General features: G+C 45.7%; 3 protein-coding genes across 4 annotated transcripts in view; 2 read left to right on the forward strand and 1 right to left on the reverse strand.

Annotated features, from left to right (window-relative positions):
• The first annotated feature begins 1,712 nt into the window (after nucleotides 1–1,712).
• Nucleotides 1,713–5,074, forward strand: LOC119195533 (MANSC domain-containing protein 4-like). 2 transcript variants are annotated; one of them, XM_037450514.2, is made up of 3 exons: nucleotides 1,713–3,048; nucleotides 3,121–3,249; nucleotides 3,565–5,074. In XM_037450514.2, the coding sequence occupies exons 1-3, from the start codon at nucleotides 2,829–2,831 to the stop codon at nucleotides 4,386–4,388; spliced, it is 1,173 nt and encodes a 390-aa protein (XP_037306411.2). In that variant the 5' UTR covers nucleotides 1,713–2,828; the 3' UTR covers nucleotides 4,389–5,074. The 2 variants fall into 2 exon arrangements, with proteins under 2 accessions (XP_037306411.2, XP_037306409.2); XM_037450512.2 differs by having other exon boundaries at nucleotides 1,713–3,249.
• Nucleotides 5,075–5,647: 573 nt separating this feature from the next.
• Nucleotides 5,648–11,308, reverse strand: mrps35 (mitochondrial ribosomal protein S35). The gene is made up of 8 exons (XM_037452428.2): nucleotides 11,152–11,308; nucleotides 10,553–10,602; nucleotides 10,245–10,412; nucleotides 9,618–9,678; nucleotides 9,347–9,486; nucleotides 7,627–7,736; nucleotides 7,462–7,531; nucleotides 5,648–6,090 (listed from the first exon to the last, which is right to left on the reverse strand). The coding sequence occupies exons 1-8, from the start codon at nucleotides 11,282–11,284 to the stop codon at nucleotides 5,833–5,835; spliced, it is 990 nt and encodes a 329-aa protein (XP_037308325.2). The 5' UTR covers nucleotides 11,285–11,308; the 3' UTR covers nucleotides 5,648–5,832.
• A 2,236-nt stretch (nucleotides 11,309–13,544) lies between these two features.
• Nucleotides 13,545–23,306, forward strand: part of kcnq1.2 (potassium voltage-gated channel, KQT-like subfamily, member 1.2) — a 104,504-nt gene continuing 94,742 nt past the window's right edge. The window contains exons 1-2 of the mRNA XM_062562997.1: nucleotides 13,545–14,047; nucleotides 19,646–19,736. Coding sequence (XP_062418981.1) covers nucleotides 13,545–14,047; nucleotides 19,646–19,736 — 594 coding nt within the window. The remainder of the gene's footprint in view (nucleotides 14,048–19,645; nucleotides 19,737–23,306) is intronic.

Consider the following 23,306-nt stretch of genomic DNA (forward strand, 5'->3'; position numbering starts at 1 on the left):
TGAGTTCTGGTGTCTCTAGTGGAATCAAAGCTGACCTTCCTGATCCACCTTTGGGATTTGATTCTCTCTCCTCAAGGTGCCATGTGTCAAACGTGTTTATTTCTTCCGGGATTTATTCTCCACTCAGCTGAGGAGGACCCTCAGACTGGTTTAGCTCCATAGGGGAGTCGGTATGGATCCTCTCAATTCACACGCGTGCATCAGCACACATGTCGAAAAAAGTGAAATAAGGATCACAGCATAAAAGTAGTGAAATCAACTAGGGCTTTATTAGAAATGCCATTATATGACTTTACTTGACCTGCAATTCTATTATAACGGTATGGAACGGTTGTGGATTCAAGCCTGAGAATCTATGAGAATTGAGGTTGGATTCAAAAGCATCAACAGGTGTGTGGTGGAACAGTGCAGGGAGATAGCAGGAAGACTGAAGTGTGGAGGATCCTCAGTTCAAACCTGCTCTCTCAGAAGGAGGGTTTGGTTGCAGTCAGGGCTTCAAACTGTAAACTTTGAAACAGTTTTGAGGTTTAGTAAACAATCCCAAGGTCTAATAAGAGAAACGGACACAATGAGACATGTGCTTGAATAGCACAAGGGAACAACTGAGGGGCTGCAGGCTCCAACCTGCTGTCTGAGGTTGTGGGTTCATGCCCCCTTCATGCAGACATCACTTCTGCTTTGAAAGAGTTGTGAGGTTTGAGTAGCAGTCTCAAGGTTAAATACGAGAAACAAAAATTTAATTTGTGCATGGTGAGGTAGTGCATCACAAGAGCAGAGGAGCTACTGTCCTTACCCTGTAAGTTGTGGGTTCAAGCCCAGTCTTGGGTTTGAGCCTTTGGCTTTACTTCAGGTTTGAGTAGCAATCTCAAGGTTAAATACAACAAACAAAGGTAGTTGTGGGGGCATTGTCCCCACTGGTTGTTTCAGAGAAGTGTACCCTGGGGGTTATGCAGAAACACAAGGCGCGTTCACTTGGTTATGATGGCATTGTCAAGAATGATGAAGAATCTTTTGAATGATGAAGTAACTAAATTTGATGTTAATTGCTTTGCTTTTAGCACTTATTAGCCATGCTACGTAGCCTATAGGGTTCCACCTTTTTGACGGGAGAGAAGGCCAGATGAGTCAGTAAAGATGAGTCTCATTCAGTGGTCACACTGACATGAAACTTATTACAGCCTCTGAGGGCCCTTTTCAAGACAATCACATGTTTGTCTACTTCAGGGCATCCTGTGGACAACCTTAAACTGACAGTCTGGCACAGGGTGTAGATTTATTTACCCTTTTTAGTGCATCCACCCTCCAATTCTCTGTTACATTCAAATTCAACTCACTTGTGCCTTTACCAATGCAGGAAGGATGAATAGCATGGTTGAGTTACCCAAAACTAAAAAAGGATTTAGGAAGAGCCACCATGTCCCTTGAGGGTTGAACCCAGATAAGGTTTAAAGTACAGAAATTTGGGGCATTTGGCATTAGTGACAGGGACGTGTAGGTTGCTCCATCTAAGATCATTCCAGTCATGTCATGGGAAAAAAAATATTGTGAAAAAAGTCAAAATATGTAGGGTCAAAAAAGAAAAGATTTTTTTTTAAATAATAGGTAAAACATTATAAAAAAATATATGTAACGTCAACATATATATATATATATATATATATATATATATAAAATATATATGTCTAGGACATATTGCAAAATGTGGACCTAGCTATTGTTAAATGGAAGTGGGTGCTGCCACCTGGTGGTTGCAAGATTTTACTCTTTTCCTGTTCACTTTAATTTAAAGCTTCACATAATGGCTTATAAAGACTTATATGGTAATAAACTGACGGATAATCCGTTTCAAAGAGGTTAACATACCATCTTTTAATGACAATGATTTAAAGCAACAAAGGATTTTGTCTGTTTTCTTCAATAGAAGTTTCCCCTAAATTGCAGTTTACCACCTGATCCCCATAAGCTCTTTATGCAAAAGGTAATTTAAACTCCCAGGTGTAAATTGAGCACATGGCACACAGTGAAGGAGAGAAAAGCTCACCACCAAACAGGTGGACTAAATACAAAACCAGGAGGAAAAGGATCGCTGGGATAATCCCAAAACAAAGAAGGCAGGCAGATTTCTGCAGTTATGGCAATCTATTATCTGATGTCTGACCTCTTTATATGAGTATATGAGAAATAACCTTTAGTAGAGTATACCTTTAGTTTAATTGTGCAAAAAATAGAGCAAGATTAGCCTTATAGTGAGTTCTTTGTGGTTCATTAATACTCGCAATGTAGAGATGCAATTAAATCGGTTGAGTTACACAGAAGGTCAAAAGTCTTGACTAAAATAGAAAATAATCTAATGCTCCCATGTTACGCAGTTGTGAACATAAAACCCACATAAGAGACTTTCGAAATCCCCCCATAGATGAGTCAAATACAAAGACTGAGTATTGGCTTTCCATAAAATGAGATTAACTTAAAGGTTACATTACTTGCAGTGAAATAATGTGTCTCTTTAATTTTTTTATTTTGTTCCACCCCTATAAACTGATATATTCTATATTATTGTATGAATATGACTGACTTGAATTAGTACACATTTCTAGTCATCTTTCTTTCCCCATTTGATTCTTCATTCCAAATTCGGGGACACAGCTGCACACTTTACGCACACTTTACGCACTGCCGGGTCTCCTCCTCCATGGTCCGAGGCTGCGACACACCTGGAGAAAAACAGACTACTCCACGCGCGTCAAACTCCAACCCATTGGCTCCACAGCCATGTCGGTGCCCGGTCCACATGGTGATCTGACGCTGTCCGACCTGCATTACGCGCAATGAACGTCACGCGGGGCTTGCTGACGGTTCTGAGCCTGCTGAGCCACACCGAGTCGCGGTGCTCTCCGACGTCGTATTATAAGAACTGCTGGATTCGACGATTTCCCGGGTTTTTCATCGACATCGAGGAGTCCCAGCGGAGAGGAGCGCAGCTCATGAAGTTCTACCAGGAGGAGACTGCGCTGAAATGCAGCCGCGCCTGTTGCCTCACGAGGAACTGTAAGTCCCACGCGTGTGGCTTTTGTTTTGTTTTTTTGTTCCTCCCTGATTTTCTTTTCTTTCCTCTCATAGTTTCCTGTAATCTTGCCGTATTTCACTACGATACCACCCAAGAGAACTGCTTCCACCTGCACTGTCCCACCCTGGAGAGCTGCATTCTCAGCCACAGAAGAAACGTAGTTCTGTATAATATCACAAAGGGTAAGAGCTGTTTTAATTCTAATTGGGCATGCAGAAACACGTGGTCATCATAAATGCTCCATCTCTGTAAAACCCAACCCAATCAGAATTACCTCAAACTAAATAATTAGTAACAATCTTACAATATATAGTTTTCTTATTTAATTTGTGTGAATAGCTCTGCTCCTACTACTACAATACAAATACATACTATACCAATTTTTACATTTTATGGAATTATTATATTTATATTTTCACTGATTAAAAATGTTGAACATATACCTTTTAAATGCAGTACGTCTCCGTATGTCAGCAACAAGAGTCTTTGTTTCTTAGGCGTGGATCCCGACCTGTTGGTGTTCGGGAAACACTTCACCTCCAACGTGCGCGTCTTACCCCACCACTACGGCCGGGGAAACGCCTCGGAGCCGCTGCCCTCTGACAAACGCCACTTCATCCACCCTCCTCCGCCCCCCGCGCCGCCTCTGACCTCAGCGGCCACCGTGCAAACCCCCACGAGCCCCGCGACTCCCACGACCTCCACGACCTCCACGACCCCCACAAGCCCCACCGCGACGCAGCACAGCGCCACTCGGCCGTCGACCCTCCACGCGACTACAGTTCCCGTACCTTCCACTCCAGAGGCCCCGCTGGCTTCCGGGAACCATGCACAAACAACAACCACCACCACCACCACAAACCCGGCCGTCTCCACCACTTCTCTGGCCGCGCCTCCTCCCCCCAGCACGGCACACACCTCCGCGGCCTCCTCTGCCGCAGCCTCGCAGCCTTCCGCTCCCGCCACCAGCTCCGGCCCCCTCCCGACTTCCCCGGCCCCCGTGGCCAGCGCAGAGAGCGGCGAGCAGAGCCCCAACAACACCGGGGCCGGTCCGTTGGGGAACCACACCGCGGGCAGCGGCGGGGGGGACGTCGGCGAGGCGGGAGCCGGCTGGCACGCCGCGGCCGCCGCCCACACGCTGCTGGTGGCGGTGGCCGTCTGCGTCGCAGTGGCGGTGGGCTGCTGCTGCTGCTGCTCCGTCCTGCTGGTGGTGAGCTGGAGGGGTCAGAGGAAGAGGATGGGATGCTACCGGGCGTCGTGGCGAGGGAGAAGGGGCTCCACGCGCCTGATCAAATACGTCCTGGTCAGAGAGAACACCTGAAGGGCCTGGAGGGCCCGAGGGAAGAAGAGATGATGGGACTGATGCTTCTCGTTTGTTTACAGGAAGGTTTTAAAAGGAGGGAATCCAGGCTGAAGAGACACTTCATTGACATGAATATTAATTTATATTTTTGTAAAAGAGTTTTAGATTATTTAATGGAACTGACATGGATGGATTTGCTTTGTTTGAAGCTGATGCATTGAGGTTACAGCTCTGTATATTTAGGGTGAGACCCCCAGACTAGAGGAGAGAAAACAGACACAATAGCTTCCTATGCTTCTCTGTTTAGCCTTAACTCACCAAAAGGTGTGTGTATATATATATATATATATATATATATATATATATCATTCCAAAAAAATGTTAGTACCAAAACGAAGTCTTAGTGTAAGATTGCAAAATTACACATTTTACATATTTCAAATTATTTTTACCCCCAGAAAAAAAGGGTTCTAAACTTTTAAACTTCCATAATTATTTTGTCTACATAACTTGTCTCATACTCTCACATTCATACCTAATCCATGCTTCACCTTCCAGTGGTATCTATAAAGGTCTTTACTAAATGTTTGTTCACGTCATCCATGGCCTGATTTAGGGAACATTGTTTTACTAACAACATGGTAAATGAATATCCGAAATCCCATCGGTAAAAACCTTAAACATGTCACTAAATGAAATCACTTTCAATCACTTTCAAACTGGCTATGGACACATTTGATGAATTTAATTCCCAATTCCAATCTAATTTGTTAACTGGGGAAGTTTTGGGATATCTGTTGAACGTTTTACCCTCTTCACCTGTGGTGTCCCCACTGAACCAGCTGTGTGTCCTTTGAGGGATTACCCAATTACTACTAGCTAGGATATAGCTTTCTATAACGACGCAATGACTTGTGACATAAGAGCCAAACAAAGTCGATTCATTTGACCCCAGCAAATTTGCCTCAAGAAAGACGATATGACGTCCGTTCGGGGCGGGCACACATTTACCTCCGAGACTTTAAGGCGATGTCGATTCAGTCCGTTTCCTACGCCGGCCTTAAGTGGGACTTGATGGGCTGTAAGAAAAGAGACGGCTACACTCTGGGATGGCGGCGTTTAACCCTCCTTCAGTCTCAGCGCATCAGTCTCAGCGCATCGGGTTTCTCCTGAAGAACGACTCGCCGCTGAAAGCCTCCTTTCACCGGGGCTCCACTGGGGCGCCTTTCATCACCCAAAAAGCTTTCAGCGTCAGGCACACGAGGTTCACGCAGCTGTTAAGCTTCAACAACAGCAGCATCCATTAGGCTTTTATTGGTTTTTGTATTCAAGACAGTACCACACAACCGTTGAGCTAATTGAACAATAATGCAAGTGATCTGACACCGGGGTGTAGAGTGTTTCACGTTTTTGTGAACCCTCCTGCTCTCCCCCCCCCCATCTTTGTGTAAACACATTCGTGTCACAGGTGGAGCACTTTCTTCACGGCCTCCTTGTACCGCATCACGGCGCCCTCGCTCTCCCCTTCGTTCTTCAACCTCGTGACGCTGTCCTTGTACTCCCGCACCTCCCTCCTGCCCAGCAGCTGCTCCCGCGCCTCCTCGCCTCCTCCCTCGACGCGTAGCAGCGTGTCCAGGAGGTTCCTCTGGGACGGGCTGCCCTCCCAGCTGTACTCCTCCATGTCCGCCGCGCTCTTCTCCGCCTCCCACGGCTCCGTTTTCTGAGGACGGAGCACAAGTTGTCAACTTCACGTGGGCACTGCAATCAGGGTTGTCTGTGGCATTCCCTCTGAACTGTGAACCCATTATGGCACCAGATGTAAACCTCTGATGCTCCTCTCACAGAGATAGTATTTCTCTTTATTCCCCCCCCGAAAACAACGCGCCCCATTGTGCGGCGGCCCTCAGCCCGGCTGCCCTGCGGGTGTTTGAGGTTAATGAGCGCCGTTACCCCGCCAAGCGCCTCTCCGATCTTACGCCACGTCCCAGAGCGGGTCCGGGAGGAGGCGTGCTAGACACCCGCACGCGGATCACTGGCCCGGAGAGTTTAGTCACTCCGTGACGCATCACGTTTTTTTTAGTTTATTGATCGGACAGGAGCTGGGATGGAAGCAGCTTTTTTTAGTGCCGAACTTCCCTCTGTGGGTCGGGGGCGGCTCGGAGCATTCTGGGCTGCCACCGACTGGAATTAAGATAGAATCTCCTCGGTGGCTGCTGACAACGGGCCCCTTTGTGGGCTAGCGTTACAGCCCCCCCGTGGCCCACGCCACTCTCGCCGCCTCCACAGGCCTGCAGGACGAGCACTGTGCCTCCCATTGTGCCACCAAAAGGGCAGCGGACAGTGTTCTGCGCGCTGGCCCGGACACCTTCTCCAAACAGAGAGATGAGAGATTTTTTTTTTTTTTTTTTTAAAGCTCCTAATGGCAAAGGTTGCACAAGGGAACTCATTTGCTTTTTTTTTTTTTTTTTTTTTGGGGCTGCGAATTCCGGTGAACGGAAGCTGGGCTAATGACCCGGTGGCAGACTCCTCTGATGCGGCATGGCTGGCTTACTGCGAATAAACAGCATCGGGGTCAACACCCGATAGGGTCGCTCGTTACACACACACCCCCCCCCAATCTGTGGAGAAATGTCAACTGGACAAAGCTGCCGTTTGCCGTCCTCCTGCCCATTCAAGTCTGATACCTCCCTAATGGGCCTAGTGCCTCAGATCGCACAGCGAGATGGACATGGACTCCCCTGGTAGAGGCTGCAGTGCCGTGTCGCTGGATGGAAATGTCACCAGGAAAAAAAAACCTTCATTACCAGACTAAAAGCAAGGCTGTAAGCTTAAAAGAAACAGCCAATCGGTCATTAATATTAATAAAAGCACAACAATAATAACGTTTTGAGACGTAAACGTAGTCTCCCATCTCACTATGCCACTTAATTCATAGAACTTTATTTTATTAGTAATTCTACACACCCATGCTCCAATACAGTCGTGGTATCTTGCATGTGAAACTCTGATGGAAGTGCGTGTCGGGTCACTGTGACTCCGTCGTGGACACAAACGCGGGGGTTCAGAGAGAAGACAAATACTTTGAACTCACCCAGGACTCGTGGTAAAGGACCGTGAGCAGGTACATGGCGTGGTCCTGATTCTGCTGTCTCAATGGGCACCTGGTGGAGACGAAGATGAAGCGATTCAGTGCGTCCGTCTCGTTTCCTCACTTCATCATTCGGGGTACTGAGGCCTCGGGGGGGGCAGTGTTTACCTGTCAGTCGTGATGGTGAGCGTGTCGGTGTCTTTGCAGTATCTCTCCCCCACGAGTTTGAGCATTTTCTTCAATGCGTGGTCATCCAGATTCAAACTGGACAACTTCACCTGCGACGGCAATGGCGTCATTAGATTACAGCACGGCATGGTTCAGGTCCTTGTTTTTCCCCCACATGAAGCTTTGCAGCGTCAAGAGAAGCAAAAAAAAGACTCAAACATGGGAGCAGATTCAAAACCCCTCTGTCCTCAGATACAATAAAACCGCAATCCACATTAGAAACAATGTGTCTTTTTTAAAACCTGTATACAGATTAAACTACCCCTTTTTGTGGAAAATACAATTGTATACTTGCCATCACTCAGATAAACTAAGCCGCTGAGCCCAACGGATAGTTTAGAGAAAAACAAACAGATTACTGCTTTGGTTTTTGATTTATATAATTTGTACAAATGCAACAGTCATGAGCAATAGAATGTGAACCTCAGCTCGTACGGTCGCGACCTGCGGACAACTTTGCTACCCCGCGGCTATCAGCACGTCTAAATTAACGCCAAAATGACTGAAGGCAACCCACGACACACGTTCGTCATTGAAAAGATGGATTGCGTTTTTGATGAACTGAAACTGAGAGATTTGCCCTCCAATCTATTTTTTTTCCCCTGCCTAATCCAGCTGGATTAATGTCTGAATAAATCCCACGTGCCAATGTAATCCAACGCAAAGTGTCACTGAAGCAGACAGCTGCTGATTAATTGTAAAAAATAAAAATATTTTTTAAAAAAAAAGACATTTTCACCCGGGACGATTACAGATTTGTTTAAATTTTGTTGTCCGGTGGATGAGTCCAACAAAAAGTTTTTTCTATTATTGTCAACACATGGAAACAAACTGGGGCAGTTAAGCATGAAGTGGAACAGCACTCTTTGAATGTGTCGCTCAGTTCTATAGGCCAACAATTCACACGGAATGAAACCAAATGTTGAAATTTTAAGCGCTTCGTACAAAAAGGTCTTTTATTCTGTATTTGATAAACCTTACGCGCGAGTGTATGGCGGAAAATCACTGTTTCGACTTTCTATTCCCTTTCTTTCATGGGCTTCTATAGTTCTGTGAATGCAGTAACTCCAACCAATCCAAAGACGGGGGGGTTGTAACCAATTAGATGTAGTGATACCATGGTGACTGGCCCCGCCCCCCTCCCTGTCAAAAAGGACAACAGCGAGCGCGCAGAAAGCAGCGGATTTGCGCTCTCTAATTTTAACAGTGATTTGCCACCATACGAGTGCTCTTTTTCACGGCTTGTTGTTTTTTTGGGGGGGGGGGGATTATGAGGAATATCAAACCGGCACAACAAATATGTCAATGATGCAATGTTTTGTTACTATTTTTCAATTAATAGATTGGCAACACACACATTTCCAAGGCTCTTAAACTAATAAAGAGCAACCGCAGAGCCTCAGCACATGTTTAAGTATAAAATGAATCCAATAAAAGGGCTGTGGTGACTGGAGACTTGGCGGCATAAATTCTTACGTTTGAGGTCACATGACGTCAGCCGGCGATCACGCATCTCTGTAAATCTCTAATCTCATTTCCGATCCCGTTTCCCTGCACACGTCTCTCTATACGTTGATGAAACCCGGTGGGGGTAGCAGGTCACCAGGTTAAAAACTTTGAAACCTTTAGCCGGGGGTGGGGGGACGGGGGGGTCGCTCACTTTGAGGTGAACGGCGCGGGCCGCTGGGTTCCGGACCGACGGGCCGGCGGACACGTAGTCCGTGCTCTCCGCTTTGATGGGGAAGTGCTCGTCGCACCTGGCGTCCGTGTCCAAGGCGGAGGGCCACTCTGTGCAGAACGCTGACAGGAGGGAGACACACACGTGTACAAACAGGAAATTAGAAAATAGCCTGATGACAAAAGCCGCCCCAAGAAAGTTTCAGAACTTCAATGTTTTGAAAATAAATAAATAAATAAATGGAAAAAAAAACCTTTCAGAGCTTCACAGTGCTTCTTGATGGCCGCCGGTGTCAAATGCAGAAAATTTGGTATCTAAAAGAGATTGAGAAATATGTAAATGTTTCAGTACAGGTGTTACAGCCATTGAATACAAAAAAGGATATTAGTATATTCTAGAATGGCACAGGAATAACTACTCCCACTTGTACGTGTGGCAAACGTTTTTTTTTTAAAGTCACAAAACATAAGAATGAAACAGCAGATTTGTTTCCCCCTGGCTGAGCTGAATAATAAAATCAATATCATTAGCACGCACGGCAGAGTTCCAGCTGTGTAGGGGATCTGCAGGTGGCTCAAGTCCAGATGCAGCAGCTGGTGTCTGGACACAGGGGCTCACTAATCCAGGTACAGAGTCAGAGTAAATAAATAAATAAAAAACGCTCCGTCTGGCAACGATTAACTCAACTGCTCATGATGGACACTCCGAGGTAAATGCTGTAATATGGAGGTGGGACGCGTGCGGGATACAAAGCAAGGACGAAATGATCCTGCTATAAGACCACGTGGAGACAGCCCTACGCCTCAATTCACCAAACTACGAACACCCCCCCCCCCCCATGCGGTAACAGCGTCTGCAGTTTGGTCCCACGTCGACTCGCCTTGATCAGCTCCAGGTTGCCCTTCTTCTCCGGAGGGACGCCTCTCTTCACGGGGTAGCCCATCCTCACGGGCAGGGGGACGGAGCCCGGTCTGAAGGGGGCCGCTGCTGGATACACGGCAGTCCAGTCCTGGTCCACAGGCATCTTTTCTGTCCTGGGCTCCCCTGGCTGCAAGGACGAGACGGGAGACAAGTGAAGCCGGCTGCACCGTCGTCACATTTCACGTGGAGCATTTTGTCCCATTTGAAATGTGTGCAGGTTGTTTAAAAAATCAACCCTGAGAACGGAGATAAAAGCTGCACACTTACTGCTCTCCTGGGCCTCCTGGCAAATTTACCACCGGCTCTATCGGGAAAACCTGAAATACGTAGTGTTGCAAGTTTAACAACCACACCACACACACAAACATTGATTATTCTGAACACGACCAAATGACAAAAGGTGTTTTGATTTTAGTTTGCCCACTGTGATTACTCATAAGACAATAAACGCTGTGTTCACTCCAACACTCATTTTGAATGTTCTATTTACTACCGTACTTTTTGATTTGACTCTGTATTATAATCTGCACTCAGAAAATAAATGAATGTGTTAATGTAAAGACAAATAACATGCAACTCTTTAGATAAGTTTTTAATTGAGATAATTTGTCTCAAGAATCAAATGTCAACATCTTAGGATGATGAGTATTTATAAAAAATATATTCTGACATTTTCTTTTACACCAACCGACGGATTGATTTAAAAACAGCAACACTTTAATTAAGGGGAGGGTCCCCCAGGTGGACCTCTAAGAACGTCCCTCGGCCCAGTTCGGACGGTGACAGGAGAAGCGCATCCCGCACGCGCCTGGACTCGGCCTTGCTAACTGCGACAAAGAGCTCAAACTACTTCAGCAGAATCTTACCGGTTTTTCCCGCAGAATAACGTGTAGACACATTCGTCGCGTAGGCGACTCTGCTCAACGGCCCCTGTAGCCCAAGACCAGAAGCACTTATTCGACCTAGAGACAGCAGCGACCTGCTTGTGTGCGAAGCCATGTTTTTTTTTTTTTCTCCGAGGACTACGGAAGCTGACAAGGGACAAACTGTGAGGTGTCGCGAAACGTTTAACAGGGCGCAGCGTGGGTGTTCAGCGCCTCCTACAGGTGAACGCATGCGTGGATGCGTAGCGAGTGATGTATGAAGGTACTTAGTGCGGGTTTTAATACTTTAAAAACATCGAAACATGGGACATCATTTTGTTCTGATTTAAATACAACAGTTTTTCTCCATTATCATTGACGGTAGTGCAACATCTCTTAAGTGCGTGTGGCGGCTTTTTCAGCACATGCGGTGCGTTCACGTGCTCCTGTTAAATTGCGTTTCCGAGTGCTGGAAATGATTCAAATGATTCATGATGTGAAACACGGCCATGCCATCGGAGAAACGTTTCTGGTTAAAACGGTTTATGTAAATTTCGATTGGATTAGCATGACTTAAATTTCAGGAAGAACCCGGGATGTTGTACAAGGTGCTTAAATATTTATAGCAGTAAAAGTAAATTACGAGATTAACTGGCTCAAACATACACGCACGTGGGGTAAATTTGCAAAGAAGTTCGTGTGCTGTTTTCTACCTTTCGGGTAGTTTCCCCTCTACTTAGTCCTACTTTTAACCTACAGTTTTTTTCTTGTGGTTTGTCGCTCATGGTGTGATTGCGACATTTCCCATTGTTCCTGAACGCAGCGGTCGTGCAGCCACAGGCTGAGATGCACTTCAAAGTGACGACGCGTCCTGCAGGCAGCATTGTCCTTTCAGTCTATTCTTTTTTTCAGCTTATAATTTTACAGCACTCGAAGACACGTTTTAACTTGTTTAATTTTCTGGATCTTACGCCACCTTTTTCCTCCAGAAAAAAAAACAAAAAAGGCGAACTTGTTTCCTCGCTAATGAGACATTTTTTTAAAATCATTATTTCACGCCGATTAACGTTACAACTTGAGGTGCGTTTCTGGAGCCAAAGGTAAGATGTGACACGCTGGTTTGACGTATTTTTCTAACTTGCTAAAGTCTAATTCTTAAAGGGTTCGGCGACGAAAATCAAATATTGACATAACATGTTCTTGATTTTGCAGCATCATTTAACAGACCCGCAGCCTGCTCCTTATGTCACTGCTCCCAGGAGGACAGCTAAGCAGGTGCAAAGGGGGGGAAGTACCGTTTTGAGGCATCGTTATTCATTTATTTCACGTGGTGCCATTTGTTTCTAAAGTCCCCCCCCCCCCCCCCTGACATGATGGGTTCAGTTTGAAACGAAAAGTCAAACAATAGTTTGTAACCGTAGCGTCCCCCTCATTGTGTCCATGCATCTTGAGTGTCAGAAACTCTATCTCCAAGGAGACGGACGCACGTGGGGCTCCTGTCATCGGCTCATCGATACCAGAGGACACACCGCCTCCAATCGGCCCTCCTCACTTGTCTCATGATGCTTTTTTCCCCCTGAACCTTTTAGGCAACAGCCGGAATAGACATTACACCCAATCATTAGGATGTGATGCTGATAGGCAGCTCCCTCTGCATATCCCTCCTCATACTTTTTTTGTATCTCCCCTTATAACTGGTTTAAGTTGAGTTTCGGCTAATGATGACCACGCAAAATTTTATTTGCTTGATTAAAATGTCCAAAGGCTGATTTACTGCAACCCGCAGGTTGTTCAGGTCTCCGCGATGTGACATGTGTGATGTGACTGAGTTTAATCGCCCACTTGTATAACAATCTGTGTTTTCTTACTCATAGACGGAAATCCCGTTACACAGTGAAAAGCTTTAATCGGCGTCTTTGGAGTAAAGCCACAACAGGTTGTCTCTGAGCCACGAGGGGCCACAGTTCAGAAGTATCATCCCACTGGAAACTGCCTTCAGTTTTTATCAGATGCTATTCTGTCGATAATATTGACCAAGAGCATTTTTATTCTAAACCCTAGCTTCAAAGTGTTTAAGAACACACACTTGTGAATACTGTGGAAATGCACTGCTGCCATTAATCACCTCATCAAGATTTTGCAGTCTGACCCTGTCGTTTGTGTAACATGGCAATGGCGTCTAATGTCCACGCTGCCTCAGTGACCCGTGTGTCACCTGTCCCCGCTGCAGGTATGGACCCGCGCGCGGTGCAGCAGAGGGACCCCCCGTCTGCAGCGGGGTAGCCGGCCATGCCTAGCTAGGTGTCTCACCCCCCCCACCCCCCCTCCCATCCGCCACCTGACTCCCGGTGACCTCCTCGGGGACGTCCCTGGCGCGTCTCAGAAGCGGGGGAACCATGGGGGAAAGGCGCGCGCAGTCCTTCCACATGACGTGCCACGTGCAGCGCGACTACGGCAGCAGGATGGGGAGCTCCTTCATAAGCTGCAGGCCCAACGGGTACGCCGCCACCAGCCTGGCCGCCGCCGGCCCGGCCCGGGAGGCGGAGGCGGACGCCGACCCCGCGGCCTCCACGGGCGCCGCCCCGACTGGCAGCTCCACCCTCCGGGCCCCGGCGCCCGACAAGAGCTGCCACCGCCTCGCCCCCCGGGAGCCCGACCCCGCGGCGTCGACCAACGGATCCGGCCTCCCCCGCTGTCCGCCGGCGGCCCCCGAGCCCCGGCCCGTGCCCGGGCCGCCCTCCGTGACCGTGGTCCCCGTGGCGCTCCCTCGCTCCAGCTGGCTGCGTCATCACCAGAAGGATTTCCAGAGCCCTTACGTCAAGACCAGCGTGCAGGGGGACGTTTACAACTTCCTAGAGAGGCCCGCGGGAGTGAAATGCTTCCTCTACCACTTCCTCGTGTGAGTAGTACCTGTCGGGTTCTGGCCACGCAACGCCACGAGAGAAACGCCTCATATTCCTCGTGGGGGGCGGGGGGGAACGCCTCACTTCAAACGCTCGTCTCTGGGGTGTCTTTTTCCTCTGTTGATTACGTCCCGCGGCGCTCCTTCCACCGTCAGGTTCTGGTGGTTGGAGGTCCAACGGACTTAAGATGTTTTAAAGAAGCAGGTCAGGGCGATCTGGTCGACGTCGCGTTTGGCACCGGTGAGCCTGGTGTTCCTTCGGACACCAGGATGAAAGGTGGAGGGTTTTTTGGCATCGTGTGATGACGGGAAAAGAACGTGCTGCCGAATTTGGGTTGTGGAACATGTTTTAATGTCCTGCACATATTATACAAACTATATTGTAGATGGGTATCATCTAAATATGACCCCTCGTATTCCGTTTTAACCCATTCATAAATCCTCGATGTTATGTAGATATATATATTACTTAAATAACTACTGGAAATACAAAAAAATGTAGAAATTGTATCCGACTTACATATTTTCCATGAACAGCATGTGCGGAATATCTAAGTAATATATTGAAAAGCTAAAGTTTTGAATCTGCCTCTGTCTTTCAATCAACTGTTTTACCCAAATAACCTTCCCAGTTTAGTGTTTAAGATAAATTACATAATGATCATGTTATCATTTTGGTTACCTTTTTTAGGAAAAGTCTTCCAAGGCCAAAAACACCCTCCCAACATGTGACTAAAGAATCTTATGTCATCCCCATGAAGTATTTCACAATTCTGTCCCAGATGTGGTAGTAAGCTCCGAGCCAATGGATTTAGAACAGATTAGATGGAAATATGAATGATAATAACAGGAGTTCTGTCTGCGGACCTCTTTCGCATTCAGATAAATCGCACAGTTGATTTCAATTACATCCAAAGCATGTTTTTGTTGGAGGGGGGGGGTTAAAGAAAATGACTCCATCGCACTCGCTTAAGATTACTTTTAATCAAGTTCACACTGTCATTGGAAGTGAAATCATCTAAGAACAATATAACGTACTGTTGACATTCCAGTGGACATTACACCTGCGTATTAACGATGAGTCTTTAAATGATGTGTGTGTATATATATATGAATGTATATATACTGTATATATATATATATATACACACACATGTGTCTCATTGAGACCCCTCCCGCCCCCTTCAAATGACTTTTACTTGTCACTGGTGTGCTTCTATACCGCCGGCCTCTTTGCCGCGGGGGGGAGGGAGGGGGGAGAGCGCGGCATCAAAGGCCATATGCAGCACTCATGATAGGCCTAATAGGGCCGCTCTGCATTAGGACGACACACACACAAACACACCGGTGAACCGTGCGCACGCAGGTGGCCGCTCCGTTCAACAGCTGCCCCCTTTTTTTTCATCGCGCTTATAAATCTGCCACCAAAAAAAAAAAAAAAAAAGCACTCGTCTGCCCTCCATCTGGCTGTTTTCGGGGTCGTCGAACGAGCGGATTAATGCCTGCTCCGCACACGCGTGTGCGTCCAATGTGGCCAAACGTGGATTTGACCTATTATGTTTTGATTCAGAAAGCTGGTTATTGATCCCCCACTAGTTTGTGTAAAGTGGCTTTTATTTATTTAGTTGTGCTCCTTTTGAAAAACTAATTTGGAACCACAAACATTTCATGTAGATTTTACAAATGTGGTTATTTCTTCTATTTTGTTTACTTCGTATTTAGTTCAGTGCTTTACATAAATCATTGTTATCCTTTGGAGAATTCTGAGCATGGAACTAATTAAAATAAAAAATGATTTAATTTGTTAAAGTAGTTAACAACTTCATTTTCGGGGCAATTCGGTCTCCTCCTAATGTTGGAAAACAATAAATCATCAACACACATTTTTAACAAATGAATGTTGTTATGAATGAAATTTCACATCCCGTCCCGACAGAGAGACACGCACATGACCCGGGCTATTCAGGGTGGGTAGAAATCCCTTGGACTCTGCAATCTGATGAGATGATGCCCAAAAAGAGTCTCTTATGCAACGACATGACGTCTTGTCAGAACCACCTGGAGGCTTCACGTTTGGGCCGCGTCAAAAGAAAAGAAGACCCAAGGGGTATTATCTGTCTAGCTATACTACATACAACAGTATTTTCATTGCCATTATGTCATAAAGGTCATTTCTACTGTCTGCAATTTCTACTGCCTGCAGCTGGCCAGATGTTGTCTGGGATACTTGGTGATGCCGTGGGTTTTTATATCCGAACCGATTATTGAAATGGCGATATAGTGAATCCCCTCCATCCACGTGGAAAGAGCAGAAAGGAAACCTCCTGCTGGATATCTGCTTACAAGAGATTACTGCCTGAATGACGTGGACTGTAATGGTCACCTCCATTTCTCAGAAGTACATTTTGTATCCTGGGAAATATATTTGAACATCGTTGAACATCAGCCTCAGTGCTGTTTTCTCTTAATACAGATGTAACTAATCAATTAATACAATGATGTGTGACTTCAACTGTATGGGACATTAGCCAAAGTTGCTCCCAACTGATTATCTTTTCCTCTTCTGCGAACTAAGGAGATCTACTGATTTATTTGGTGGACCAGTTGATAGCTGAGCCAGGTTGGAATATCCATGTGTGTGACTGGTGGCGGATGTGGTGTAATCCATCCTAAGCTCCTCCATGGATGGGACAGGGAGGGATGGGAGGGGGGGGGGCAGCTCTGACTCTGACGGTGCTCACTAGCAGTGATGGACCCGAATGAATGTGCACACTGAGTATACATCTATCTGGGAATTCTGGGAATGAAGTAGGCCAACCGGCGTTGGGTCAGAATGATGTTTTTCACGAGAGGAGCACAAGTACGAAGTTTATACTTTGACTCCCGATGATTTTATTGGCGGCTACCAGCTTAAAAGCATTAAAACCAAATTATTTTGTTTATTCGACTGTGAGACATAAAGGGAAAATTAAGCAGGAGACGTTTGTTTCCGTCACGGTCAAAATGACGACCCGTTTTTTTTAATCGCGGTTATTACGGCCTCATCCTTTTTCTATATAGTAATATACTAAATAAGTGAATTATGCAAAGCCATGTAGTTGTAGAATACTAAAGCTGCTATTGATTTTTTTTTGTTTAGGGTGTAGCGATACCTATCATCAGACGGTTCCACTTATGACGGCCCAACATGTTGCTCACTCGTTGAACGAGATTAAGGTTGAGACGCACCCTGATACACTCGGATTGGATTTGTGCACAGGCCCCCCCCCCCCCCCCCCCTTCACTCCGAATAGCACCATCTGCATTGTTCACCGCGATCCCTCTAGAGCTCTCAAAGCTGAACGTCTCCGTCCACCATCGGCGTGCTGCTGTTTATTGGTGTGTGTGTGTGTGTGTGTGTGTGTGTGTGCGCCCACTTGTATAACAATCTGAAAGGCCATTGTCCTCCACTGTACTCTACTGCAGTCCATGTTCCCTAAGCCCGCGTAGCCTCGGTGTCCCAGCTGATTGAGCAGAGGGTTTGGCATTGGCTCTCCGCCTTACTTTATTTTAGTCAAGCTGGACGGATCTGCAGTCAATAATACTCGCTGGAAGCGCCAGCTGTTTTTGTTTTAATCAGATCCCAGGGGTTTTGGCCCGGCTAAATAAAGTTGGCTATGGGTGTCGACGCAGAGAGGTGCGGGCTGTGACATCAGGGAAATGCCTCACCCCAATAAGATGATCTCACAGGAAGAAGCTTATGAGTTTCTTCTTCTTCTTTTTTTAGCTAATAATACTGCTGCCTTTGCTTTTGGTTCTCGTGCACACCTCTGATCTTCCGGTGCCGTTTGTCGATGACGAGGCACCAAGCTTCGCCAGCGCGGGATTGATCTCTGCGCCAAAGTAGATGCATGTGGACCAAATTGGCCTCCTCTCCACACGGCGCTAAAACCAGAGGACAGATGAGGTCATCTCGGCTCGTGAATATTATTTCCTAATGCATTCCGCTTGTTTGTGAATCCAACTGAGGGGGGAAGAGGAGTGTGCGTGTGTGTGTGTGTTTAGTCGTAAGCAGTAATCCCAACTCTTCCATCTGGCCAATGTACCAGTCTGTGTGCGTAGAGGGAATCCTCCTTCAGGGGTCTTACACCACCCCCACCCCACATCAACCCCTTACGCTCTACTACACCTGCCGGTCCTTTGAAGCGAAGCACCCTTTTCTTTCAATACCTCTTTGTTTGAATACAGGTATCTGATACACAGGTGTGAAACACATTTATGTTTTAATGAAAAGAATCTCATCTGCCTGGATGGTGGCCGCTGTGAAGCCAACATTTGCAGGTAGGGATTAAATGTCGGCCGTATATTTGTAGGTCCCATTAAAAATGTCGCATTTCATGAACGTCCACTTGCATAAACCCCGTCCAGCATTGGGCACGTCGTCTTTATCGCGGCTTCGCGACGCAGCTGTGCGTTTTCAAAGTGAGCTCAATAATGGTGTGGCGCAAACACTTGCATTGTGTAGCGTGTCCCCGTAAAAAGCACTTAAAAGAAGTGTTCTGAGGATTATGGATGAGATGCTGCGCACAACGGACTCTGCTCTTAATCCCGCGGGGGGGGTCAGGAGACACCACGCAAAGCCCTTCATGAGCCTCTCTGCATTTTTTAGAGTTAACAAGTAAATGAACAGTGCTGTGCTTTGAGAATAGTTATACTGTCTCACTAACAACGTAAACGAATCTTAAGAAATCCAATGTTTGAATTAAATGCATTTAATGTATCGTTTTAGAAGAAATCCAGATAGAAAATCCTAGTTTTTCTCACACTGATTTAGCAGTTAAATTATTAACATTCTTTAGTTATTAAGCATTTTTACTATTACTATATACTATAAAAAATCCAGTAATCTATCTTCTTCTATATATATATTGCTATATATATTCTTTATATACTGTATATTGCCCCTAGAACTGAAAAACTATTGTTGATTAATTGATTAGATGGGTTTTTTTGTTGTTGTAATGTGGATATCACATTTGTGATAGCAGAGTACATTTTATTAAAGACAAATCAATGAATCCAGAAATAGCAGGTGAGTTGCTAATAGAAGCACCACCTTCCTTCCTCTCTTCTTCTCTCTGCCTTTAACGCTCCACTGGATCCCGTCTTTCCAGCTCTCCTTCCTCCGCCTTCCTTTAGCTGTATACTCGTGGTAGATGTTCAACTCACAGGGCTATATTTGCAGACTATGTATAGGCCCAATGCACCAACAGATGGACCGTCTCGTCGGAATGTTTGGCTGTTGCTAGGAGACGCGGACCCGACCTGTCAATAGGAGCCATTACAAGCAAAGTTATGAGAAAAAGAAGATCATATATATCTGGTCCCCTTTCTAGAGTTTTTAGCCAGTATTGGTTGTTTTTTGTACAAATGCAGTGATTATGTTTAATTATATATATATAGTTTTTTTTTTTTTACCAAATCTGACTACAAAGCCAATGGAGGCATATAAATGGTATGCTAATCATGACAATTTTACACAAATGTGTAAATTATGTAAAATGATGATTTGATAATACTTTCACTTGCTAAAGAGATGTTTTCTCTTCCTTGCAGATTCGTCATGGTCCTGGTGTGTCTAATCTTCAGTGTCCTGTCCACTATAGAGCAATATGCAGAATTTGCCACAGGAACCCTCTTCTGGATGGTGAGTCTTACCAAACCTAAAACTCCTACATTCTCCGCATATAGAATCCTCCTCTTAATTCCTTTAACATGGTGTGTACCTTAAAAGTAGCATCAGTTATACGGGTTTCTTCTTATTAACCATAGTTCTACAGAAATGATTGTAATAGATATGTCAGTTACCGTCTTATAACATTCGTTTAATTTGCCAAACAATCACCTGGATTTGCTACCCGTTTCTATTTATTTTCCCCTGTACATTTTTATATTCTGTTGGTTTTTGAACCATTATTGGGATAAAACAAGCTTTTTTTATAATTTCACCTGGGCCCTGGGAATCTCTTTTTCTTAAAAAATATATACCAATTCTAACTTTACAGCCTCCAAAAGCTGTTATTATTAAAATAATACATTGATCCATTTTTGAAGGTTTTATAACTGATCTGGGTATATATATACCCAGATCAGTTATAAAACCTTCAAAGACTATAGCAGTATGTGTATATATATATATATATATATATAGACAGAAGGGATTTAGTTCTGCTTCCTTGACACCCTCAGATTTTCTTGCGTAAGTTTATTTATTTTCTTTACAATTATTGAACGTTTTTCAAAAAGCTGCTCCAGATCAGTTGGCTGGTGCTGTTGCAACTGCACTGCAGTACCCTTCCGCGTCCACAAGGTGGAGACAGAAGATCGCCGCGGAGAGAGCCATTCCGCCCGCCATCTTACTCCTCAGCACCAAAGACATTACCGGGCCTGAAAAGACTCTTTCGGGCTATTGCACATTCCGTCACACAACACCTGCCGGCTTGTAATGCGTTCATCCAGACAGTGAGTCGTGTGCACATGGTACCACGCATTTGACTCTGTGGCTCATTGGGCTTTTCAAGACTGCTAAGTGATGCAATAAATCCAGGTAGAGACAATTATGGCTTCTGCTGGATCCTCTACAAAGAGCTCGCATCATCTGTCTCTCGCCAGAACACTGGATATAAATACACGGGTAGCTACTGTGTACTCGCACACAGTTCACCCAAAAGCTGTGCAAACACACACACACACACACACACACACACACACACACTCGCACACCTCCTCCTGGGTCCCGTGGGGCAGACAGCAGACAGGAGGGGACACTGTGTTTCTATAAACTTTTGCCCTTTTGAAGACCTACTGTTATTCGTTTATTTTTACCCAAGGAGAATGCTCTCTATCATTATCCCTAACTTCATGTCTGCCTCTTTCTCTCTCTCTCTCTCTCTCTCTCTCTCTCTCTCCTCCACCCACCCTCCACTTTCTTTCTTCTTTCTGTTGTTTAATTAATCAGAAGGGGAAGCGGTGATCCGCCCTCACAAAGATGGAGCCAGAAATTCGACACTCCTTCACACAATGCTCCTGTTGGACTTCTCTCTTGTCCTATCTAGGCTGTGCATGTATGCGTGTCTATTCGTGATGCCATCGGTAGAATATTCATTTGGAGATGAGACGGTTCTTTGTTTTATGGGTGCGGGGGCGGGGCCCTGTGAAAGGTGTCATTGTGGCGTGTACTGGTGGCAGTGGCTATACTTAGAAAGTTCAGGGTTAGCCGCTTGTTTTGGATGGCAGAGGGGACAGAAGTGCTTTTAGAATATTCGGCCTTCAGGGCGGCTGCCAAACTAAAGCTGACCGGACTGGACTGGAAGCACAGAAGCATTAATACGGTACACGCCAGCACATCACGTTGATTTCTTCTATAGGGTCTCTTCTGCACCAGCTCTTCTTCATTATTTTTTATTATTTAAACCTTTTTTTGAGCCCCTGGTGTGCGTGTGGATGCACAGCGATGCATACTCCTGTATGCATGCACCGAGGGCAAGTAGTGACAGTGCGGTTTCCATGGTAACTCTGGCAGCCTGACGGAGCAAATTGATCAAGTAATAATACAATTATACAAATCTGTTGGTAGATTTTAGCCTGTTTAATGTACATAACGTTCTGCAAACAGGAACAGGCTAAACTTTTGTCATTTTTCAAATTAAAATAAACAAAACCACTATTTAAATGCAGCAAACACTGTGATGCTTTGTAAATTCTTGAATGTGATTGACATTATCATCGCGAATCCAGCATTGACACCAAGGGTGTTACTCTGCTTTCACGAATCCTCCGTGACTTGCACAAGCTTTGTAAAGGTGAATCGAGACGTAGTAAGTGATGCGTGTACCTCGCTTGAAGTGGGACACACTCGATCTAATCACATTTTCATCTGGTATTGTGATTACCGAGCAGCTCTCTGAACGAGCTGCATCCTGGTCTGGTTTGACGGGATTATCGCAGTGCGTATCGGCAGCTGTTTCCAGTAAGTCCGTAGTCGCTATCAGTTTCTGATACACACACACACACACAAAATTTCCCCAACATCTGGATGACCCAATTTATGGAATTATTATGACTAATCCCATCAAATTCCCTAAATTCCCCAAATTCCTGCGTTCTTTTGACTTTCCCGTATCACTCGGCCATATGTCACCATTGCTGAGCTCGACGAGTCGGGATTGTGTGGCCATTTCGCGCTTTTCTCTCACTGTCAGGTAGTTTTAGTGAATACATACATAAGAACATGATCTGAACACCTTTCACTCAGAGCTGATTATGCAGTGTTACTGAAGACTTGAAGTCTGTTACTTTCCTACATGGCTCACTTAACACGATGTTTTAGTCATTTTGGTCCCAGATCTTTGAATTTCTGCACACATCCTGAATAAAGTGAAACCAAATGGTGATTCAGTCTAATATTCAGGCTCCGTTATACAGATTAACTGAACCATATCTGCCTTCACTTTCTGCCTCTTTATTCTCCTCCTTTTGTCTGTAACAGTGACAGAAAATGAGCCATTTATGGGGATGAATGAATAGGATTCCCAGGGCCAGACCAAATAATTAAACTGGAAAATTCTCAGAGCAGCAGAAAGAGCCTGTCCGTCTGGTTACCCCATCGCCACGGTAACCTTGATGGAGCCTTTTGATTGGTATTTAAAAAACAAGTCGTTTTTCAGTGCACTGTTGCAAAAGTGCAGCTAAACCGGCCCGCCAGCGTGTGCTCTCTTTCTGCTGAGACTTTTCGCCGGCCCAAATAGCTTCTGCCGTGATTGACAGGTCATTGTTGAAGTGGGGGAGGAGGGGGGGGGGGGTGGGCCCTGTGGTGCTGTGTTATTGCAGCAGGGCTCATGTTATTAAGTTTCATGCACGGGGTGGTGTGTTCAGGGAGCAGCCAGTGACCACCCACGCGGCCTCTGGTTTTTAACAGTATGGTGACTAAATATTGTGCGCGCACGGTGGCCTGATCTCTGTCGGACGGGCGTTATTAAGTCACACGGTGCCCATAATAGAAAAATAAATGCACCACGGTACATATCGGACAGCCATTCGAAAGCACCAACCTCAACTGATCTGCGGATGGCTATCATTATATAATTTTAAATCCTAGCAGGGATCCAAATAACCGTGTTACTCTGCAGTGTTGCAGAAATATTTCCAATTGTAACGAGATCTTATCGCCCCGAGCAATGCATCGTAATTGTTTTGCCTTCTTATCTGTGAGGCAGCA

The sequence above is a fragment of the Pungitius pungitius genome, chromosome 6 (genome assembly GCF_949316345.1).
Source record: "Pungitius pungitius chromosome 6, fPunPun2.1, whole genome shotgun sequence".
Taxonomy (NCBI): domain Eukaryota; kingdom Metazoa; phylum Chordata; class Actinopteri; order Perciformes; family Gasterosteidae; genus Pungitius; species Pungitius pungitius.

Coding starts and splice junctions, on each gene's coding strand:
- LOC119195533 (XM_037450512.2), top strand. CDS start 2,829: ATGAACGTCACGCGGGGCTTGCTGACGGTTCTGAGCCTGCTGAGCCAC. Junction 3,250..3,564: donor TCTGTATAATATCACAAAGG/GTAAGAGCTGTT, acceptor TTTGTTTCTTAG/GCGTGGATCCCGACCTGTTG.
- mrps35 (XM_037452428.2), bottom strand. CDS start 11,284: ATGGCTTCGCACACAAGCAGGTCGCTGCTGTCTCTAGGTCGAATAAGT. Junction 10,603..11,151: donor TTATTCTGCGGGAAAAACCG/GTAAGATTCTGC, acceptor TACGTATTTCAG/GTTTTCCCGATAGAGCCGGT. Junction 6,091..7,461: donor TCCTTTACCACGAGTCCTGG/GTGAGTTCAAAG, acceptor CTCCGTCCTCAG/AAAACGGAGCCGTGGGAGGC.